Genomic DNA, 22,290 nt, shown 5'->3' with positions numbered 1-22,290 from the left:
GTCTGACTCCTAGTGACTACCACTGCAGCTGGCATCCTTGCTACTGCTGCACCAGGAAGGCGGCCCAGAAGCCACAGTGACTATTCAAAACAAGTCCGGTACCTTAGCCATCTCCTTCCCTGAAAAGGCACATGCCTCTGCATTCTCCTTCCTTGTGTTTATGGCCTGCTCCAGGGAACACAATGCCATCGGCTCTTGGTGCAAGATTTGTTTGTTTTGTTTTTGTATCTAAAAAGAACGGGGTTTCTAAAGTAAGAAAAATGTCTAGGCATCAAGATTATAAACTTGAGGACCTGCAAGGGACCAGGGGTGTAATTCAATGGTAGAGCACATGCCTAGCATTCATAAAGCCTCAGGTTTAATCTTTGTAAGACAACAGTCTTATAGACTATGGAAAAGAAAAACTGGGCAGGTAAGACTTGACTACCTTGGTGATGTCTTCGGAAGATGCCCTTTAGGGCATTCAGATCTGTAGTGGGTGGATTGGTCTGATGCTGCTTGTATTCAAATGCTAAATTCTGTACCCCAAGGTCTTATTGCCTCAAGACAAGACCCTCACACACACCAGCTTTTGTTGTATAAACCTTGCCCTCCAAGTTATCCATCATTCGTTAATCGAGATGCCCACAGCCTGTAGATAGGCAGAAAAGAGGTTGGTGGTGCTTTGGTTCCCCAGGGCTTGGGATCTGAGGCAGAAACCACCCAGGAGAGAGAGGAAGAAGAAAGCCCCATGAGGAATGTGGGTCATGAGCACATGACCCTGAGGGCCAGCCAGTTGGAGTAAGTGTGGCCCAGGCAGAACATGACAAGTGATATCTCAGGATTATTGACCGGGAAGTAGACAAAACAGCATACAGGGCTGATATCTGCCCAGCTCTAGTGCTTTAAGGCTTATTATAAACAGAAATGTTTTGTGTCTTTCATTTGGGAACTTAATGATCTAAGGTGGGGTAGAAACCCCCAAGTAATATTTACCACAACACGGGTCAAATATTTCAAGACATGAAGCAAATGGTGAAAACTGAGAACCGTGATTGTGGGTTGGCTGGAGAAGGGTCCAGGGACTAGAAAGATCTTTATCTTGCGCCAGGTGGTGGTGGTAACTTGGTGCATGCATTTATCAAACAAGTCCTTGAGATCCGGTATACTAAGTACACCTCAGTGTTGCTTGCGCAGGGCAAACTCATAAAGTCCGAGCAAACTGATTTGGCTCTCAGATTACCCATTTGTTTGCAAGTTCTGCTGCATTTTTTTTTTTTTTTAACTTCTCGGTTTCACACAGAGGAATCACAGATCCTGAGGGGGAAAGTAGTTTCGCTAAGGGCACAGGTCAATCACGACTGCCCCTGAGGGCCAGTGGCTTTCCAACCTTGAAGAGTCTAGAAGGGGGAGAGGGAGGGGAGTGGCTCCAGAACGCAAACAAACCCATCAGCTTTTGGAGTGCCTTTCCACTTGCAGAGAAGGAGGTGAGGCAGTCCCCAGGCCTGGCCTTAAAGCGGTGCGTACACCGAGATCGGAAGTGGACAGAGCAGGTAGCCCTGGGGAGCACAAGGAGGCGCACAAACTGCATTGACAGTTTGAGATTGACACTGAGTGCCAAATGCCAACACAGACTGCCAAGTGTCAGGAAAAGAAATCCGATCTGGTCCAGGCAGCCTTGGGGCAAAGTGAAACCCACCTGCGGGAACAGGGACGGGCCAGGAATCTTACTGGAACCTCTTTTCGAGGCGGGTCCTTGGGCACTTACCGAAGTCTTAGCTGGCCACTGGCCTACCACCAAGAGGTAGGAGCGTCTCCGCTTTACAGGTGAGAAAAACACGATCCAGCGGCTAGTCGAGCCATTTAAAGCCGGAGTTGAAATGGCAACCGCAGTTCCCTAACACCACGCCCACGCCCAGAGGCGAGCAGGTGGCAGCGGAGTGACTCTTGCCCATCACGGACCACACCTGGCCAGCGTTTTTTATGTAGGCACAACGGACCACAAGGAACTGGGGGAGCGCTGGACGCCTGAGTGGGGGTGGGGAGGTGCAGTGGCCAAATCCGGAGCCGAGTGACCGACCGGGACCCTGCAGACTCCCTGAGCTAGTTCCTGCAGTCGGCGCCAGCCCTGATTGGCGCTCGCGGTCGGACTGAGCGGCTCACCTGCCACTCCCAGCCAATCCAGGCTACCAGAATTGAGGCTGCCCGCACCGGAGGGGAGGAGGGGGGTGATGCTGCGAGCCTGCGGCGGAGCTGCCCTCCCCGCGGAGTCCCTCCCAGCCGGCGGCGCTCGGGAGCTTCGCCCCAGCCGCTGACTAAGCTTCCCGCGCCCCTCGGCTCACCGGGATACGAGCCCCGACGGCGTCCCCAGCTGCCTGCACTCGCCGTGCCCACTGCTTCCCACTGTCCCCTCTGTCCCTTCCAGTCCCACGAAGGGAGTGGGCCCGGCCAGGGCAGCGTCTTCGAGACACGATGTTCACATCCAAGTCCAACTCCGTGTCGCCTTCGCCGTCCCTAGAGCAGGCCGACGCGGACGCGCTGGACATCAGCACCAAAGTGCAGCTCTACGGGGTTCTGTGGAAGCGGCCGTTCGGGAGATCGTCGGCCAAGTGGTCCCGACGGTGAGTTTTGTCCCCGCGTCCTGGGAGACCTCCCCACCTCAGGAGGAAGCCCTGAGCCTTAGGATCACTCCTACTCATCCAGTCACCGCCCTGCCTCAGCCTTCCACTGTGACCTTGACCTGCCCAGCCAGTTGTCCCCCACCTGGAAGATGCGACTTTAATTGGTCGCTGGAGCTAGAATGGAATCACTGGCCGGTAGATGCCGGGAATTCTCTGTGGAATGAACCAAGTCCCAAATCCCAAGAGGCGAGGCTGCATGTGGGCTGGAGATTGAGGTTAAGTTGGGCCAGTCCGCAGGAGAAATCCCATCCCAACCAGAGAGTCTCCAGAGACCTCCACAGCCAATTCCATCCCTTCGTCGAGGCTTTAAGTAGGTTGGAAAACAGGCGCCTCTCTCCTCTATCCATTCACGCATCCTCAACCTTACACAGCATTTCAGCAAGCCAGACCACTGCTGCTCTGAAGTACTCAAGAGAGAGGAGAACCACAAATGTCCTTTAAGGAGTTGTGTTGGAAACTCCTCCAACTGTGCCTTGATACATAGACATCACTGAAGTTGGTGTGGGAGAGAGGGTATATTTATTAGTCCTGCCCAGAGGATTGATGTTTGGAGAGGTGTTTGGGGAGTCAGAGAAATCCTGGCCCTATTATCAGCACCAGGCTCTCTGCCCCAACTCCAATGAAAGCCCAGATGCCAACAGGGCTTTCTATGGCCATGACAAGTGTTGGGAGAAGGGGCATTCCCGGACCTGGCCTTGCAGGAGTCTCACAAAGCTTGCTGCAAGTGCAATAGGCCATTTTCTGCATAGCTTTCATGTTCAAGTCAACAAAGATTTCCTGCGGTGTCTAGAAGTCTCAGACTTTGTCCTGGTCCCTCCCTGGAATTCCTGGAAGCATGACCCCCTTCCCCCTCCCACACCATGAGTCTGAAAGCCTCTGATGTTTTCAGGACTTGCAGATCATGTGTATGTGGTAGTGGTTAGTTCTGATGTTCAATTTTGATGAATAATTTAACATTCCTGTAAGACCTCAGGACGAATGGAGGTGTGGATGGGATTCCACGTTTTACAGAGCCGGTTTCATCCGCTTTTGTTACTTCTGCCTGATTTCTCTTGGGGACTTAATGGGATACAGGACCCCTCGAGTTGACCTCCCAAGTTGAGATTTTTTCCTCTGATGCTTTAAGTGAAGGCTCTGAGCAGTGTGAAGGTTTTCTGAGAGGCTCACAGGGCTGAACTGTCTGGACTGTAGCCAACTGAGGGCCAGGAGCATCCTGTCTCTCTGCCACAGCACGTGTGTGTGTGTGTGTGTGTGTGTGTGTGTGTGTGTGTGTGTGTGTGTGTGTGTGTGTGTGGTGAGTGCAGAGGTGGGGAAGGGCGGGGGAGGGGCTATTTGCACTACTGCTGGCAACCATCTCTCTCCAATGGGTCTGACTCTGTCCCAGGTATTTCTCTGAGTTCTCATTTAAGACTATCCTGCCAGGCATCTCCACCAGATTGCATCCGATTAGGTGGTAGGTGCCTTGGATCCCTCAGGCTGAATCTCCTGGGTCCCTTTTCCAGTGTAGGTACTTGGTGGGGAGGAGGGACCTGGCTCCTTAATTTGGGGCTGCTAACCCAGGGCACTTGGAGTTTGGGGCCCTAAGTCTCCAAGAGCAGTTCCCACAGCTGCCCAAAACAAACCAGCCAGTCTAAGTCAAAACAGTAAGTCCCAGGGCCAAGTTAGCTCTGTGTCCTTTGAACGAGACTGTCACCTCTGTCTCCTTCCTTGCTCAAGAGCTCCCTGTGCAGACTCTCTCTGTGACTCAGGAAACAGCCTACCTGCCAGCTCTAGGTCTTTGTTCACGGACCCTCCTCAGGGAGAACACCCCCCCCATCCTCCACCCCCAACACATGGTTTTCCCTTGAGTCAGCAACACCCAGTCAGGGTACAGAGGAGCAGAGTGAGGCTCAGCCAGCCTCCTCTTGCTGCCCAGTAGGGCCTCTGGGCTCCACTTTCCCATTTGTGAAGTGCAGTCTCTGGGCCTCAGATAATTAGTGACCACAGGAAGGCTTGGGACAGAGCAGCCAATACCCGCCACTGCAGAGGCTTGCCATTAGAGAAATCGATGCCCTAGTGGGCAGCTGAGGGGAAGAGGCCTGGAAAGGCTCCATGCTGCATAAATAACCACAGAGCAGGATGGAACTGGCTGTGGCTGGCTGAGTTCTTAAAACTCTCCTCCTCAGTCTGCCTTAGCGGGAGCTTCCAGTACCCCACCACCTCTACCCCTACCTTGCCCAAACAGCAGTAGGAAGGTGCTCTCATTGTTAGCTTACTTTCTGTGGGCAAAGGGAAGGAAGTGAGAATTTTGAGAGGGGTCTAGAGGGTAAACTGATCTTTTCTTCCTCTTCAGGTAGCAAAAGCACAGATACAAAGACCTGAGTCCTCTCAACAGGAGGAGGGGATGGGGGATGGTCTTGGCTTCAGCCAGGGTCAGCAAGGGGTACATAGAATGCTTTTCTGAGACCACCATAAGGCCATCCAGAACTCAGCTCATTATCCATGCTGGGAACTTATACCCTACACATGCATCCATCCGTGGGTAGGTTCCCACTGTCCTCTTGAGAGCGAGAGTTGGCTCCAAGATAAAATCCCACAGAAATCTAAATCCTTGTTTTCCCTAATCCCGGGAGGTGTCCTGTTGTTGGGTGTTGTATAATTTAGGTAGAAGTTGGCCCATTCCTCAGTCTCCCTGCCCCCGGCCCAGCCTGCTCCACTGCTACATACCTTCAATCTCTCATACATGGTCTTTGTGGGCAGAGCAAGCTGCACGTAAGGGAAACCATGGTAACATGGAGGCTGAGGGACATCATGGAAGAGTGAGCTCCTTTAGGTGGGTTCTCTGCTCTGTTTTCTGAAGCCTGTTTTATTTGACACTGTTTTTTTTTTTTTTTTTTTTTTTTTTTAAATTTACATCTATGTATGTGTGCCTGTTTGTGCTTCTACGGATACCATGTGTTTTAGGTAGGGTTTTACTGCTGTGAGGAGACATCATGACTAAAGCACGTCTTTATAAAGGACAACATTTAATTGGGGCTGGCTTACAGGTTCAGAGGTTCAGTCCATTATCATCAAGGTAGGAGCATGGCAGCATCCAGACAGGCATGGTGCAGGCAGAGCTGAGCTGAGAGTTCGAAGTCTTCATCTGAAGGCTGCTAGGAGAAGACTAGCTTCCAGGCACCTAGGACAAGGGTACCTACTCCAAAAAGGCCACACCTCCTAATAATGCCATTTACTGGGCTAAGCATATACAAGCCATCAGACCATGTGTGTGCCATGCCACCTTTGGCCCAAACTCATGCACATTCCTGAGACCTCTCTCTCTTTCTCTCTCTGCACTGACCTATCATATCTCCTTCTTTCTACCCTCCAGGATATCCCCAACTTCAAATCCTCCTCCCCCCACACACACACACCACCTACACCCACAAACACCAAAGATCTCCACAGACTGGACTGGCTGGTGGTGATGTTATCTCTATCTGTTGGTTTTTTTTTGAGATTTTACTTACTTTTATTTTACGAATTATTGGTGTTCTACCTGTACATTGTGTATATTCGGTGCTCAAGGAGGCCACAGTGGGAATTGGATCTTCTAGAACTGGAATTACAAATGGTTATGAGCTGATCTGTAGGTGCTGGGAACTGAACCTGGTCCTATGGAAGAGTTGCCATCACCACTAACCACTGAGCCATTTTCACAGTCCCTGGCTGGTCCTTCTTTAACAAGACCTGCGTGGTGTTACACTGCGTCTGTGCTCTGAACAACATTTCCCACTGCCTCTACTAGATATCTCATGAGATCAGTGTTAACCACTAAGCTGTGACTGGGCCTTATTATACTCAGAGATCAGGGTGCAGGGAAGCTACACTATCATGTTAGGTGACACCTGTGTCCATCTTGTCACTCAAGCTAAAACCCTGGCCGTAGTGTCATGAGACTTAGGCTTCCCTTCCCTGGTCTATCTACTCAGCATGCTCTGCTGATATTTACCTTTTGATAATTCTGGTCCGCCCTTTGCCCGGCTGTGACCCCCTCAGGGTCACCCCTCTAGTTCTAAGACCTCCCTGTACCTGTTTGATATCTCTGCAGGGTGTGTGGGAGGGGTGGGGTGGGCTGCCTTGCTCTCAGGCCCTGCTCACAACCCTGTGCTCTCTCCTGCCCTTCCCCCATGCCCTGGCCACCCCTTTAGTACATAACTTATCTGCACATAACACCAGGGATATTCTGATAACCTTGAGCATACTGTTCTTTACATATGTCCTTCTCCGTCTAGAAATCATCTCTTCCTCTTCTACTGCCTCCCAACTTCTTAAGACATTTCTTATTCTTTCAAAACCCTGACCACTTGAGACTTCCTCTCAGACCTTGGTCAGACCCTAAGCCATTCGTCCTCTTGGTGGCCATACTTCTGTTATTCACACAAATGTCCCTTGTTGCTATGTGTCCTGGTGCTTTGTAGTCGCTGTGCATCCTCCGGGCACTGTGTGTCATTGTTATGCACCCCGCTGGGTTATAATGTCACAGTAAGGTATGCCGGGTCACAGGCATTCACAGGGTCACAGCATCCTCCTTGTGCTTTCTGTGTTGCTGTGTACCCTCATGTCTGACAGTGTCACCCTATATCCTAAAGCTGTATATCTCTAGCTTCCCCATTTACCCGCTGTGTGATCTGGGGCGTGTTATTTAATTTCTCTGCACCCCAGCTTCTTCACCTACGTTGGTTAAGCAGCGAATGTATTACTACACAAACTGCTGCGACTCAAACAGGGCCTGGTGCAAAGAAGGAGCTTGGTTTTTAACAATTCTTTCTTTCCACATGCTCTCCTACATTCATCTCTTAAGTTCCTTGAGGGCCGGGGCTCATCAAGCTGGCCCAGCCCGGTACCTGCCTAGGCCAGGTAACTGCCTCCTTAGCAGCTCTCTCGCCCATTCTACAGCCATTCCATAGTGACCAGCTCATGGGAGACACGCAGCTGGGGATGGTGGTGATCGTGCTAGCAACACAGCCTATGGGCAGCTGAGAACCTGGGCCTTGTCAGCAGAGTTCTGGCTTTACCACTTACTAATTGCTTAATCTCAATATGGTTCAGTTTCCTTACCACTGTGCTGGAAGAAAAAAATGAGACCCCCCCCCCAAAAAAAAACCTACCCATCACTGAGGGTCATTTAAATAAGATAATAAAGTATAGCTGGACATGGTGGCACATGCCTTTAATCCCAGCACTCAGGAGGCACATCTCTGTGAGTTCGAGACCAGTCTGGTCTACAAAAACTGAGTCCCAGGATAGCCAGAGGTATGCACAGAAATCCTGTGTCAAAAAACCAATAGGTAGATAGATAGATAGATAGATAGATAGATAGATAGATAGATAGATAGATAGATACATAGATAGATACATAGATAGATAGATAGATAGATAGATAGATAGATAGATAGATACATACATACATACATACATAGACAGACAGACAGACAGAATAAAGTATGTGTAGCAGAGGGCATACCTTGCTGACTTCTAAATATTCTTTCATCTGCAGGTAGAAATACCAGAGTGGGGGCTGAGGATATGGTCACTTGATAGACTGCTTGTCTAGCATGCATAGAGGCCTGGGTTCAATTCTTACCACTTTATGGTGACTCATGCCTGTAATCACAGCACTCAAGAGGTGGAGGCAGGAAGGTCAAAGGTTCAAGGTCGGCCTCAGCTTTATATGAAGTTTGAGGTCAGCCTAGGCCACCAAAGGCACTGTCTTAAAATAGATAAATTAATAATAATAATAACAAGAACAACAACAGCAGTAGTGGTACTGGAGAGAGGAGGCAGCCAGGGCTGAATGAAACCTTTACCTTGCACATACTCCAGGCTTCCCATAACCCAGGGATCTAAAAGCTGATAGTAAAACTTCTCCTGGATAGGAGAAGGCCAGGGCTGTTTACAGATTTGGAAAGCAGGCAGCCAGCTGGGCGGCAGCCATGTTCTCCTCGGTAGCTGCTGTGTGAGCACAAATGGGAAGCGGGCAGGACGACTGCATGGATGCTGAAGTTAACTAAGGAGTAACAGTGAGCAGAATGGTAACAATCCTTTCCTGAGTGCTCACTGTGAGCTAAGCCTTCACGTGATCAGACTCCTCTCCCTCCCAAGCATGAGAAATAGCCATTGACTACCATCCTCAAGCTCCACACGAGGGAGGGACCCGAGGCCTAAGAAGACTAGATGCTTCACCCCAACACTGCTAGTGAGCGGTGAGCCTCCCACCTCAGCTAGTGCAACTTGGCTACCTAAGCCTCTATCCTGGGTGTGGCTTAAGCCAGGACATCAGCTCCATGAGCCAGATAAGGAGCAGGAAGAGGGCCTTGCGGTCCTGGGTTCCAATCTTCTTTCTTCCACAGTTACTTCACCTCTAAGCCTTTCTTTCCTCATCTAAGAAATGGGAGTGAAAGGTCCCGCCTCCAGCGTTATCCTGAGGAGCAGGTTCTCACATCGCTTGCCTCACTGAAGCTAACACAGGAAAATGGTACTTGTGACCAGTTCCTGCACTGACAGCCCAGCTCTGCGGGGCCCAAAGGAGGTTGTTCCAGCCTTGCATACTGAATGAGGGTGTCCAGAACATGGGGACTCTGGAGGAAGGTATAGAAAGAGGAATGCCCCTCTTTGCAATTTGCCATAGACCTGCAAGGGCCCTAGCTGCAGAGTAGAAGCCAAAAGGTGTCAGTCAGAGTAGCCACCACCAACACAGTTTGATAATCAAAGATCTTGTCAGATGAACCATGGTGGGTAGGAGCTTGCCCTCCGCCTCCAGGTCTGTGCCAGGTATGGCTCATGTGGCAGTCCATGGTGACTCTCAGCCTGCTCAGGTGTGGCCACCATGGAGCAAAGGCTATCTGGAGCATCTCCTCTGTCTTCCTGTGCTGGCTTTAGGAGGGGATTGGCAGCAGGGGACATCCTGTTTATTGGGAAGATACTGGGAACTCTTCAAGCCTCCATCTACTCTACATATCTCTTGCCCCGGTGATACGGTGATACGTGTCAATAGCTTTTAGCAGATCTGCTGTCTATGCCAGGACAGTCTGTTGTCCGTGCAGCAGCCAAAGCTACCCATGTCAGTCCTGCCCAAAGCCCTCCCGTGGCCATCTTACTCTGAGAGAAAGCCAATTGCTACCAAGTAGTCCCAGGTCCTCAGGCCATCTCTCGCCTCCATTTCCTTACACAGAAAGCTCAGGAACTTTGTCAGCACCTGCCTGGCAGGGTAGCTGTGAGTGTTAAATGTATTAACAGAAGCAAGTCAGGGTAAGCTGGGGTGGTTATGGCTCGGTGAATGTAAGCGCTGCCATCATTGCTATGACAGAAGCCACGGAGGCCTGTGCAGTCTGGATCCAGGCATTGGAGTCTTGCTTCAGCCTTCTGTTTCCTTTTAGAACAGGCTGCATTCTCAACCAAGGACCTTGGTACCTGTGGACTCTGTGTCTAACATACCTGCCTTCTCTTCAAAGATTACCTTTTCTTATTCTTTTGACATAGGGTCCTCTGTGTATCTCAAGACAGTCTTGTAGCTTCTGTATCTTAGCCTGAGATTATAAAGGCGTTAAAGACGTGTGCTACTAGTGAGGTGCTTTTTTTTTTTTTTTTTTTTTTTTTTTTTTTTTTTTTTTTTTTTTGATAGGAGCATCATGACTGGGCTAGCTCTGAACTCACTACATAACTGAGGATGACTGTCTTAGGGTTTTACTGCTGTGAACAGATGCCATGACCAAGGCAACTCTTATAAGGACAACATTTAATTGGGGTTGGCTTACAGATTCAGAGGTTCAGTCCATTATCATCAAGGCAGCATCCAGACAGGCATGGTACAGGCAGAGCTGAGAGTTCTACATCTTCATCTGCAGGCCTCTAAGAGAAGACTGACTTCCAGGCAGCTAGGACAAGGGTATGAGAGCCCATGCCCACAGTGACACACCTACTCCAACAAGACCACACCTCCTAATAGTGCCGATCCCTGGGCCAAGCATATACAAACCATCACAATGACTTTGACTTCTTTCTACCTCCTGGATATTTGGAGTCATGAGTGTGTGCTACAATTCCTACTTTATGTGGTACTACAGATTGCTCTGTGCATGCTAGGCAAGCCTTCTATCAATAACGACACCCCTCCCCCAACCCCAGCTCAGGTTCCTCAAGTATAAAGCTATTAAGGGGTTCGTGAGGCACTATTGTGGGGGTGGGGAGGCAGCTCTATTCTGCTTGCCTGCCTTTCCTACTGAGGGACGTCACCAGACCATGGGACATTTCACCCCACCCTGGGTCCTTCACACACAGGCTAGGTTATAACTATGGTCTCATTCAGTCCACACGACCACCCCCTAATGTTGGTACCAGCACTTCTGTGCTCCAGAGACTAAGGCTCAGGTAGCTGAGCGTCCTTACCTAAACGCCCCACCCCCAAGCTGGAAAATCCAAGGTCTGAGCTCTTACCTACCCTGTGAGGCTCTTTTGGAACTGTCAGGAGAGACATCTACCTTTCCCTAGGGACTGATGTGGCATGGCCCCACCCTTCAGGAGCCCAGTGGCCCTGTCTAGATAAAGAAACACACTTTGTGGCAATGGGTATTGAATGCTAAGTGCAAGAACCCAAACACAGAGTCCTCTAGGGCTGCATTTGTTCTGTTGACATGAATACAGAAAATGAGTTGAAGGCAGGCCTGGTGGTACAGCTGTGTAGTGTCAGCTGCTCAGGAAATTGAGATGAGGGAGACTGTTCAAGTCTATAAGTTCAAGACCAGCCAGGGCAACACAGGAAGACCCCACACACACCTCAAAAGAGAGTTGAGGGAAAAAGGCAAAATCATGGAACTCATACGAAACTGCAAAGCTTAGCTTCAGGTCCCTCTGGAGAGGGAGCAGAGGCCGCAGCCATCCAGGCTACCCCTCCATTCTACCCCAGATCAGCTATGGTGACAGGGAAGTTCATGCAGCTGGGGGACCTGCAAGGATCCTGTGAGTTCTTCATGCTACTTACATTTTTTTCAAGCTCCTCACAAGAAGGTCCAGTGCATGGTTTAATAATAGGCTCTTGGGGGGTGGTTCTGCAGTATTTGATTTTCATGGTGCAAATGTTCCTGCCGTGACCTATATCAGGTTGCCTGTGTCATTTCACAGAATGCTCAGCAGGTAAGAAAGTCACACTGTTGGCCATTGTGAGTCTATCTTAGAAGGCTCTAACACGTTGCTGCTCCGAACTTTCTCTTGTATGTACACACACACACACACACACACACACACACACACACACTCAGGATTCCTCCAGCGCCTTTCCAGGTCACATCGTAGCAGTGTCCCTGGAGGAGAGAGAACTCTAGTGTCTGAGCCCCAGGAGCTTTAAGGCCTAACTGGAGTTCACCCTGGAGCACACTTGGTTTTCTTTCTCTCTCTCTCTCTCTCTCTCTCTCTCTCTCTCTCTCTCTCTCTCTCTTTCTTTTTTAAATTCCCACTCTTTTTTTAAAAAATATTATTTATGTACTTTTATTTATATGAGTACACTGTAGCTGTCTTCAGACATCAGAAGAGGGCATCAGATCCCATTACAGATGGTTATAAGCCACCATGTGGTTGCTGGGAATTGCACTCAGGACCTCTGGAAGAGCAGTCAGTGCGTGCTCTTAACCTCTGAGACATCTCTCCAGCCCCCCACACTTGGTTTCTTAAAGCTTCTGCTTCTAGTTCTGTAGGAGTCCTCAAGGCAAGTCAAGGACCTGCTGGCACTGAGGATTTGCCTCCCCAGTAACCAGAAAGTACCATGACCACTTTGATCCCAGTTAGACTCAAGAAAGGATGTAAGTACTCTGAGATGAACGAGAATGCCGATATCACCTTGGGGTACCAGGACTGCAGGCCTCAGCAGTGGATAGCAGTCCCATTTGATTACATTATAACACCCATCTACAATCAATTCGTCCAATCCTCCATCCAGACCTGGAGCAGTTACCACATGACCGGAGCTGACGGTTCAGAGGATAAAGGGACCTGAGGAGAACGACAACAGGTTTCTGCTGTGCTGAAGAGGGCAGGCTGGGAAGCCAGTCCTCAGCCTCCTCCTTCATTGCCTATCCAGGAGACCTCTGAGACCTCTGTGCAATGGGCAGTGGGAACGGGGGTCCCCATAGGCTCCCTTGTGAGTCCGGGGCCCCCAAGGGTGCTGTTGACTCACAAGAGCTTTCCATTTTTTTCTCACGGCTTCCCATAGGTTTTTCATCATCAAAGAAAGCTTTCTGCTTTACTACTCTGAGAGCGAGAGAAAGAGCTTTGAAACCAATAAATACTTCAATATTCACCCAAAGGTGAGGGGTGCCTTCCATGCTGAGGGGGGCCACTAGGGACAGTTGGGGATGGTAGAGAACTCTTGGTTGATTTAGTTTAGAATCTGGAGAGCAAATCCTCTCAGGGCTCAAGACACTCCCCCTCCAGCCTCTGGGCTGGGTCCTTCCCTCCACACACACACTTCCTGAGTCCCGGCAACCTTTCTTTCTGGAAGTCAGTCCTATCTTTAATGGCATAATCCTAAGATGTGGTCCAGCCGGAGGCCCTTGGCAAAGCCCTTGGCTTTCTCCAGGAGGTTCCTGGGATGTTTAAGTGATGTGAGTTGGGTAGGGTGGGAGCTGCTTGCTCTGCTTTGTTCTTCAGGGTGTCATCCCACTGGGCGGCTGCCTGGTGGAGGCCAGAGAAGAGCCCAGTATGCCCTATGCCATGAAGATCTCACACCAGGACTTCCACGTAAGTGGGGAACCCTCCCATAGCCCAGGCTCCACAGGACAAAACAGCTTCATCTTGGTCCCCTGGAAACAGCTCTCCACCATCTAGCCTGAGAGGGCTGTCAGGGCCTGTGGAAAATGGGGTGGGAAGAGAAGAAATCACCTCCCCCCTCCCCTTTTTCTCTTGGATACCTCTCACTCTGGCTCCTTTTCCCGACAGGGGAATGTCTTGTTGGCTGCTGAGTCTGAGTTTGAGCAGACACAATGGCTTGAAATGCTGCAGGAGTCTGGGAAGGTGTAAGTGTCTGCCAGCAGGGCACCTGAGGGGCGTGGGCTAGGCTGGCCCTGCCCACCTGCCTGTCTGTGGTCCTGAGACAGGGCTGTGGGAGCTGCCTAGGGTGTGTGGGAGGAGACCACTCAGGCTGTAGAGCATCCGTGAGGGTCCCCAAGTGGTGAGTTTGGGAAGGTGTCCTCAGTGATGACAGATGTGGACATCATTTACTTCTTCCAACTCTTGGGAGGGAGTAGAGCATTGCTCCTTGTATTCAGCACCTCAGTACATCCATCTTCCCTTCCCAGACCTGTATGGAACCCTGGCAAGGCCCAGAGATGGTGTTTACAAATCACAGTGCAGGTCCCAGAAACCACCTGACCAACACAGCCTGTGCCTATTCGAGCCAGTCCGTACTTCTAACCTAAACAATAACACCGAGTACCCAGCCTTGCACCAGGTGGTAGGCATGCATGCAGTGATGTAGAAGGCTCCTAGGGAATCAGTCCCATCCATCCTCTGTGAGTGCTCTTGGCTCTGTCCCGGTGGCCCACTTTGCAACCTCAGCTTCCAGTTACTGTAACTGATCAATGCTGGTGGCTTGCCCAGAGCCCTTGGTGCCAGACTGAGCTGAGATTCTGTAGAGCAAGGGGCGGGGCTAACAACAGAAAATGTACACTCTCCTTCTCCCTGGGCCTTCCTTCTGGTTTGACTGTTTGTATTTTTCCTCACTTCCTCTCTCCCATCTGCTTTTCCCTCCCTAGGACCTGGAAAAATGCCCAGCTAGGAGAAGCTATGATCAAAAGCCTGGAGGCACAGGGGCTACAGCTGGCTAAGGAAAAACAGGAATATTTAGGTAGGTGACCAGGATGAACTGGAATCTGAAGTTTCTGAATGACAGCTAGGGAGGGACCTGGTGGGAATGGTATGGGAGTTCTCTCTGGGACTTGGAAAGGAGCTTGACACCTATAGAACCTAATGGTGTGATACATGCTTTTTTGGCCAGAAAGCTAGAAGCAGGAGTCACTAGTGGCCAGAACCTGGGCTGTAGCCCTGTCATCTACCTGTTTGTTGTATGGATGAGTTGGTCACTCAGGCTCTATAAGCCTCAACTTCCTTCTTATTAAGGAAGAGACCATAATGACCTCAGGAGTTATAGTAAGGTGGAGATCAGCTTAAAGAGAAAATGCCTAGGTGTGTGTCTGTGTCAGGTCTTCAGTTGAAAGATCTCGAAACAGAAAAAATGTTCTCCTGCCTGAGCTGCAGGTCTTGTACCTATCTCTCCTCTTCTCACCAGACCTACTTGGAACCTAGCTACAAGGATCCAGGCCCCGCGCCCTTGTGGTCTGCTAAATGCCCTCTAGCTGGGAGAGAATGGACTGATCCCCTTCCTGGGAGCCTGCTGAGATATCTGAGACCCTGGCCCCTCTCTGCCTGCTCTAGGCACCTCTCCCTTGGCAGGAATATGGCCTCCCAGATTAAGCAGGCACTAGCTCAGTAGTAAGAGATTACAGAGGCACAGGCTGCAAAGACCCATCTGAGCCTGCGTGTCCAAGTCCTCTGTGGATCCATGAAGGCACAAAACAGAGAAGATGGCTGGAAAGGCAGTTTGGGCCAGTGAGACAGCTTCAGTTCAGCAGAGCAGGACCCAACCCCAGGCTAGGAGTGGCTCTTCGAAGGAGATGGCACAGGTGACAGAGGCCACCTAAGACACCTGCCCTCACAGTTCTGAGCAGTTTTCAGTGTGTGTGTGCTTGCTTTGGCAGACAAGCTGATGGAGGAGACAGAAGAACTGTGCCTTCAGAGGGAGCAGAGAGAGGTAAGCCCGTGCGTGGCTGTGCAGAAAGACTCAGCCCTGCCCCCAGACACAGCTGGCATTAAGGGATGTGTGTGTGTGTGTGTGTGTGTGTGTGTGTGTGTGTGTGTGTTGCACTGGGCATCCAGAAACTTACCCAAGAGGCTTCAGAAGGGATGGAGCAATGAGGCCACTGAGGTGACAGTATCTGTACCTTGTTGTAGCATCTTGGTGGGAAGTGTTTTTTCTCCGAACTCTCAGGAAAAGAATGAGTGAGTGCAACTTCGAGACAAAGCCTTCTAAACTTGCTGATATCCACAGCAGGTTGCAACGGCCTCAGTTATCCACAGAGGGGTGGGTGGGAGATGGGGGCTGGGGAGACTTCTGGTCCATAAAGGTGATGGGGTTTGAGGACCTCAGAGATCTATCCCTTTGCTCTTTTTCCATCAGCAATACAAGCCCCATGGAGGCTCAGCACAGGCTTAAACCAGCCTGAAGGCTAAGGGGACTCTTGTCTCATTTGAGCCACTTGAATCCACACCTGAAGGGCAGGGCAGGTTGTAAGCAGGGGAAACCTGGGGCAAGACTGCCTGTGCCTGTATTTGACCTTAGCCCTTCTAAATGTATGATCCCTGACAAGTTACTTACCCTCTCTGAATGTCAGTATTCTCACCCCCCAAAAAATGAGGAAAATAATAAGGCCAATCTCTTTAAGGGATGTTACAGAGATGAAGCAAGACATTGATTGCATTGAAAGCATTTGACACACTGCGTGTACACAATGCTCACGGTGTGTGCTTAGTGACTAGCTGTTTCTCTTAGCACTGTGCTCATGTTATTATTAATTATTGGTGATGCCGGCATAGGTGAGGTCTGGCTTTGCAGACTGGTGCTCAGAGGAGCCTGCAGATAGGAGACTGACCCAATCCACATTCTTTAATCTTGTCACTTTCATTGTCCTCTCTCAGGACAGCCACAGGGCTGAGGCCATCAGCTGTAGCTCAGTTCAGGAACTTGGTGCCTTCCCTATTACCCCTAATGGGACTCTAAAACACGCCCCAAAGTCAAGAAACACATGTCTCCTTTGGACCCAAACCCTTCTGGCACAGCACCCAGCTTACAATAAGATGGTAACCGTGGAAGCCATCACTGAGCTGACTTGATTCTTGAAGCTTTACATTATGGCTTAATTTCAGACCACTAGGATAATCTGCTTTTGTTTTTCCTCCAAAAATCTCACCTTCTGTGCCAGTTTATTCTTCCAATTAGACGGCAGCAATTCTCAACCTGTGGATATCAGCTAGCCCGCATTTCAGATGTTCACGTTACAATTCCTAACTGTAGCAAAACTTCAGTTATAAAGTAGCAACAAAATACCTTTATGGTTAGGGGTCACCACAACATGAGGAACTGTATTAAAGGGTTGCAGCATTAGGAAGGTTGAGAACCACTGATCTAGAGTCTTTTCATTGAAAACAAACAAACAAACAAACCAAGATTGAAGATTTTAATTTGGAGATGCAGGGTTGAAATTGGGGTTTAGTGTTAAGCATTTTATGTGTATGGGCATTTTGCCTGCATGCATGTCTATGCACCACATGTATGCCTGGCACCCAGGAAGGGCAGATAAGGGGGTAGTACCTTAGATGGACCCTCATGATAATGCTGTGCCTCTTCCCCCCAACCCCCAGAGTTTGAGCTCTAAGGTCTCCACACTCCTTGCATCTGGATTCCATTAGAGTTTAGGCCTTTTCTCCATAGCGTTCTGTGCATTTGGAGCGAGACCTTGGTATGTTGTCAGAGCCCTTAAAGTCAGATGATCTGGGAGGGCCAGCATGGGTTGGAGTGGGAGACACAGCCCCCGACAGGGAGAGGAGATTTAGCCAACAGAGGTTGAATCTGGGGCAGCAATTGGCCCGAGGAAAATTTAGACACACTATCTAGGTCTTAGCTTGGAAATTAGGGCAGTGGAGACCCAGGGCACACAGGCCTCCCTTAATGCCACCTACTGAAGTGGGACGCTGGCAGTTATAGAGTCCAAATAAGGTGCGAGCCCAGCAGTTAACGTGGAGGAGGCTGCTTGGAGCATCAGCAGGAAGAGAACCACACCAGGTACAAGCTACCTGTCAGTGTTAGGCTTTGACCAGATCCTGCTCCTGGAATGACCACACTGAGTCACTCTGCTTAAGTGTTTTTCTCCCTCAGTTTCCTCACCCATGGGGTAGATGTGCTTGTCTCCAATACCTTCCCTATCCTATTCTAGATCCAGGATTGGCAGAGGGGATTGGGGCCACACAGAAAAAAAATACTGTATCCCAGAGACAAGGTGTGAGGTTTCTGGGGGATACCCTTGACTCATAGGGAACCTCAGAATCTGTAGCCAGGGTCCCTGGTGGAATTTTAGCTTCAGCCCTGACGATGTGGATGTCATTTGATTCCTATGGACTTCAAATTCCTCGTCTCTAGTGCTCAATGAAAATGAGAGCTGCTCTGCCTTCTTCTGGGCTGCAGAGAGGCTGAATGGACTAGAACTCAGGGAAACGCACCATGTGACGGTGGACCCATGGCGTTTTTCATGTGTCAGAAAGAGCCTGAGACTCTGAGCACACAAGTCAAGAATGCAGAGAGAGCAACCTGGGCATATCTGCCTGGGCCATCCGCCTCCAGCCTTAGTGTAGCACATTCGATTTTGACAAACGTAGAATGCTACTATTTCTCCATTGTGATATCACAAAGAATAGTTTCACTGCCTTAGAAATTCTGCATCTCATGTATTCATCTCTCCCACCAACCAACTAATGTAGCAACCACAAAGACCTTTTTACTGTCTCCAAAGTTTTGCGTTTTCCAGAACATCATGGAGTTGAAATCACATACCACACCTACCTTTCAGATCAGTGTCTTACACTTGTAAGGTGCATTTAAACATCCACTGTGTCATTGTATGGCTTGAACATCGGTTTCTTTTCATATTTGAGCAAATTCGTTATCTGGGTATATACCTCAGTTTATCTATTTTCCCACTCAAGGACCTCTGGGTTGTTCCAGTTACAAACATACATATCCATAGATATTTTTTTTTTTTTTGGTGTAGATAGACACTGTCATTTCACTTGAATAAATAACAAGGAATGTTAATTTTTTCTTCAGACTTAGGTCTCAATATTTAATTTGGGGGGAGTTCTCTTGAAACCATGTCTTTAACCCATGTTAGTCAGAAATGTATTTTTTAAAGATTTATTTATTTTATGCATATGTGTACACTGTAGCTGTCTTCAGACACACCAGAAGAGGATATCAGATCCCATTACAGATGGTTGTGAGCCACCATGTGGTTGCTGGGAATTGAACTCCAGACCTCTGGAAGAGCAATCAGGGCTGTTAACCACTGAGCCATTTCTCCAGCCCCATAAATGTATTTTTTTAAATCTCTGATCTCTGTGGATTTTCTTACTACTGTTTTGTTGTTAGTTTATGGTATAATTTTATTACTAAAAGCAAACATGATATGATTTCTAGTCTTTTAAAATCTGTAAAGGTGTGTCTCCTCCTGCAGAGTCCAGCCTGTATTGGTGAATGTTCTAGTCAAACTTGAGAATGATGTGGACTCTGTCATTGTTGGGTGGTGTAGGTTATAGAGCCTCGTCAGTTTGATCTACCATGATAAAATCAGGCCAAGTGACTTCAATGAGAGCAATTTATTTCTCAGAGTTCTGGAGAGTAGAAAATACAAGATCAAGTTATCAGAAAGGCGGTATTCTGAGGTCTCTTCCATTGGTGTGTAGACAGCTGCCAGATCACAGTGTACCCTATGTCTCCACACATAGGAAGAGATGAAGGGCAAGCTCTCTGTTGTATTTGGAAGTTTCTCTTATCAGAGACACTCTGTGTTCTTTCATAGCACAGTTTTGTTGTTCTGATTGTTTTTTGTTTGTTTGTTGGCTTGTTTGCTTTTTTGCTTGCTTTGTGAAGCAGGGTCACATGTAGTTTAAACCACCCTTGAACTCCTGATCCTCCTTGTCTTCTTGGGATTACAAGAGCACACCATCACACTTGGCTATTATTCAATTGTCTTGTGTTTTGAATCTTGCATTTGGGGTGTGTGTGTCTGTGTGTTTGTGTGTATTTGTGTGTGTCTGTGTGTCTGTGTGTATGTGTCTGTGTGTTTGTGTATGTGTGTTTGTGTGTGTGTCTGTGTCTGTGTGTTTGTGTGTGTGTCTCTGTGTTTGTGTGTGTGTGTCTGTGTAATTCCCATCTCCCTACATATATTAGTCTTATCTTTTTACATATTTTTTCCATTAAAGCCTTCAGCATATAACCCACAATTGAGTTTATTTTTTGTTTTAATTCCTGGTCTGATAATTTTTTAACAAGGCTACCATCTGACTATGGTTCTGATAATCTCTTTAAAGTACGTATAATACCTTGATCTGAGACAAGGTCTCTGGATGTAGCCTCGGCTGGCCTGAAACTCACTATGTAGATGAGGCTGGCCTCTAACTCACAGAGATCTACTTGCCTCTGTCTTCTGAGGGCTAAGATTAAAAGTGTGCACACCACACCTGGCCTGGAAGGCGCTTGCTAAGCAGCTACTACACTGCAAGCAGTCTGTGTGAGGGAAGTCTACAAAATAGCTCTGTCTTGTTTCAGGTCTTAGAACTTGAACTTCCCTCTCTTCTCTCTGCTCCAGATCTATGCCCCCTAACTTCAGTTTGCTATTTATGTGCCAGCAACTCCCAGGGTAACACCTGTCCCTTCTTTCTGTTGTCTCCCCATCCTCTGATACTCAACAATTGATTTCACACCCCACCCAGACATCCAAAGATGCTGAGAGCATGTCTTGTCTGAGGTCAAGATGTCTTGCCTTTACCTTTTCTGGAAGGGTTGCTTGTCTTCTCACATTCCCGTCTCTAGATATGTACCACCCAAGGTTTGTGTGTGGGTCAGAAACTTAGGGATCTTTCTTTACCCTGTCCTTCTGCCTTTCTCTTTTTCCCACCCCACTCCCAAGTCCTGCTGCTACCAGGCCTTACCTAACGTGCTGTGGCCTCCTGCCTGGGGTCCTTAAACTCTTTCTACCTCTCTGTTTTTTCCTCAACACTGCAGCCAACTCAGTGTTTAAAGGGAAAACAGCTCCTGTTGGCTGCCAGCGACCTTCTGCTCTCAGATCTTTTGCTGCCACTGATGTGAGGGCACGCAGCTGCAATCCCAGCATTTTCAGCAGGCAGAGGCTGGAAGACTGTGAATTTGAGGCTGTGCTGGGACAGGTGACGTGGTCAGTGTGAGACTCCAAACAGCTGACCAACCGACAAATGTTCTTTGCTTCTTGTTCAGGAAAAAGAAAACCCATAAGATCCTCACCTAAGTCAGGCGCTACGTGGGTATGGTGTCTCCTTCCTCAGCTTCTCTGCTTCTCTGAGCCCAGCCTCTTGCCCATCATGGTTGCTCTCATGTCTCATACGAGCATGACTTGGTTCTTCAGGCAACAGGTTTCCACAGGGGCTTTGTAGGTACTATTTCTTCCATCTGTATGTTCTTTCTTTTCTTTTTTCTTTTTTTTCTTTTTTTCTTTTTTTTTGGTTTTTCGAGACAGGGTTTCTCTGTATAGCCTTGGCTGTCCTGGAACTCACTCGGTAGACCAGGCTGGCCTCGAACTCAGAAATCCGCCTGCCTCTGCCTCCCAAGTGCTGGGATTAAAGGCGTGCGCCACCACCGCCCGGCTTTCTTTTCTTCCATGTATTTATTTTTGGTTGCTTGCTGGTGTTTAGTGCTGGGGACCTAACCCAGGGCCTTGTACTTACTAGTCAAGCCACCGAACTAAATCTCCAACTCGTGTACCTATCTTCCTTTGTCTCTCAGCTCAAGAACCAACTGATTGCCACTCTTCCAACTTCTCTACTTTCATCCAGGACAGCTTGACTCAGAACTGGATCCCTGTCCTGCAGAACATGTATCGTGTTCTGAACTGCTCTCTGGTGTACCTGGTTATTTCAGTACACTGGATTCCTGCATTTGATGTGAAAGCCTGGTCTGGCTTTTTTAGTAGCTACACGAAACCATAGGTTCCGCAAGAACAGCTTTAGCTCCTCCATGTTGAGCCCAGCAGATGCTTGGAACACACTACACACGTGGTAAATAGATGTAGTGTGAATGAATAGAACTATAAGAAAAAAAAAAAAAAAAAAAAAAAAAAAAAAAAAAAAAAACATCTCACACCGGGCCATTTCCTAGAATTGCATTGAGCCTGTAAATGACTTGCAAAGAATCCTCCCTGTGTTAAGTCTTCCCCATCAGGAGCCCCTTTTGCTGCATTCCTTTTATGAGTATAATTAGTTTTATTGAGGACAAGAAACCATGGTCTGTGAAGCATGCAAACAAGATGTGTTCAGCTTAGAGGACAGGAAACTTGGGAAGAGACTTTTGAAGGGAAAAGAAATTAGTTTTGTTTGATGACCTAGGACGAAGTTGGATTTGGTGAGGGAAGTTGGCAGGGAGGCAGATTTGGGCTGAAATGGAACCGGTGGGCAACATGGGTTGCTTGCTTCTCCAGGAGCACCATAGAGTAACCTGGAATGCTCAGGGGCTGGCCGCTGCCCTCGGCCCTGCCAGTCTTCTGCTTGGCTCAGGACAATCTGCTCGCTCTTATTCTGTGGTCTGGGATCCACAGGTCTGAGAGACTTAGAGAGAGAGACCCAGGAAGAAAGTGTGATAAAGATCAGAAGTGAGGTAGCTGCTGAAGGGAGGGAATCCCTCAGGGTGACTTGAGGGACTGGGATAGGAACAGAGACTTGTTGCATGGATGGTGGGTCCGTGTGAAGAGTTCCACAAAATGTT

At 48.8% G+C, this 22,290-nt stretch overlaps 1 protein-coding gene across 1 annotated transcript in view; it reads left to right on the top strand.

Annotated features, from left to right (window-relative positions):
- Positions 1-1,355: 1,355 nt before the first annotated feature.
- The window catches only part of Plekhd1 (pleckstrin homology and coiled-coil domain containing D1), a 29,916-nt gene continuing 8,981 nt past the window's right edge, over positions 1,356-22,290 (top strand). Inside the window, exons 1-6 of the mRNA XM_076921836.1 lie at positions 1,356-2,600; positions 12,886-12,979; positions 13,323-13,412; positions 13,611-13,687; positions 14,426-14,517; positions 15,428-15,480. Of these exons, the coding sequence (XP_076777951.1) occupies positions 2,452-2,600; positions 12,886-12,979; positions 13,323-13,412; positions 13,611-13,687; positions 14,426-14,517; positions 15,428-15,480 (555 nt within the window). The 5' untranslated portion in view covers positions 1,356-2,451. The remainder of the gene's footprint in view (positions 2,601-12,885; positions 12,980-13,322; positions 13,413-13,610; positions 13,688-14,425; positions 14,518-15,427; positions 15,481-22,290) is intronic.

The sequence above is a fragment of the Arvicanthis niloticus genome, chromosome 23 (genome assembly GCF_011762505.2).
Source record: "Arvicanthis niloticus isolate mArvNil1 chromosome 23, mArvNil1.pat.X, whole genome shotgun sequence".
Classification (NCBI taxonomy): domain Eukaryota; kingdom Metazoa; phylum Chordata; class Mammalia; order Rodentia; family Muridae; genus Arvicanthis; species Arvicanthis niloticus.
The sequence above is the reverse complement of the archived record's forward strand: the minus strand, read 5'-3'. Positions and strand labels throughout refer to the sequence as shown.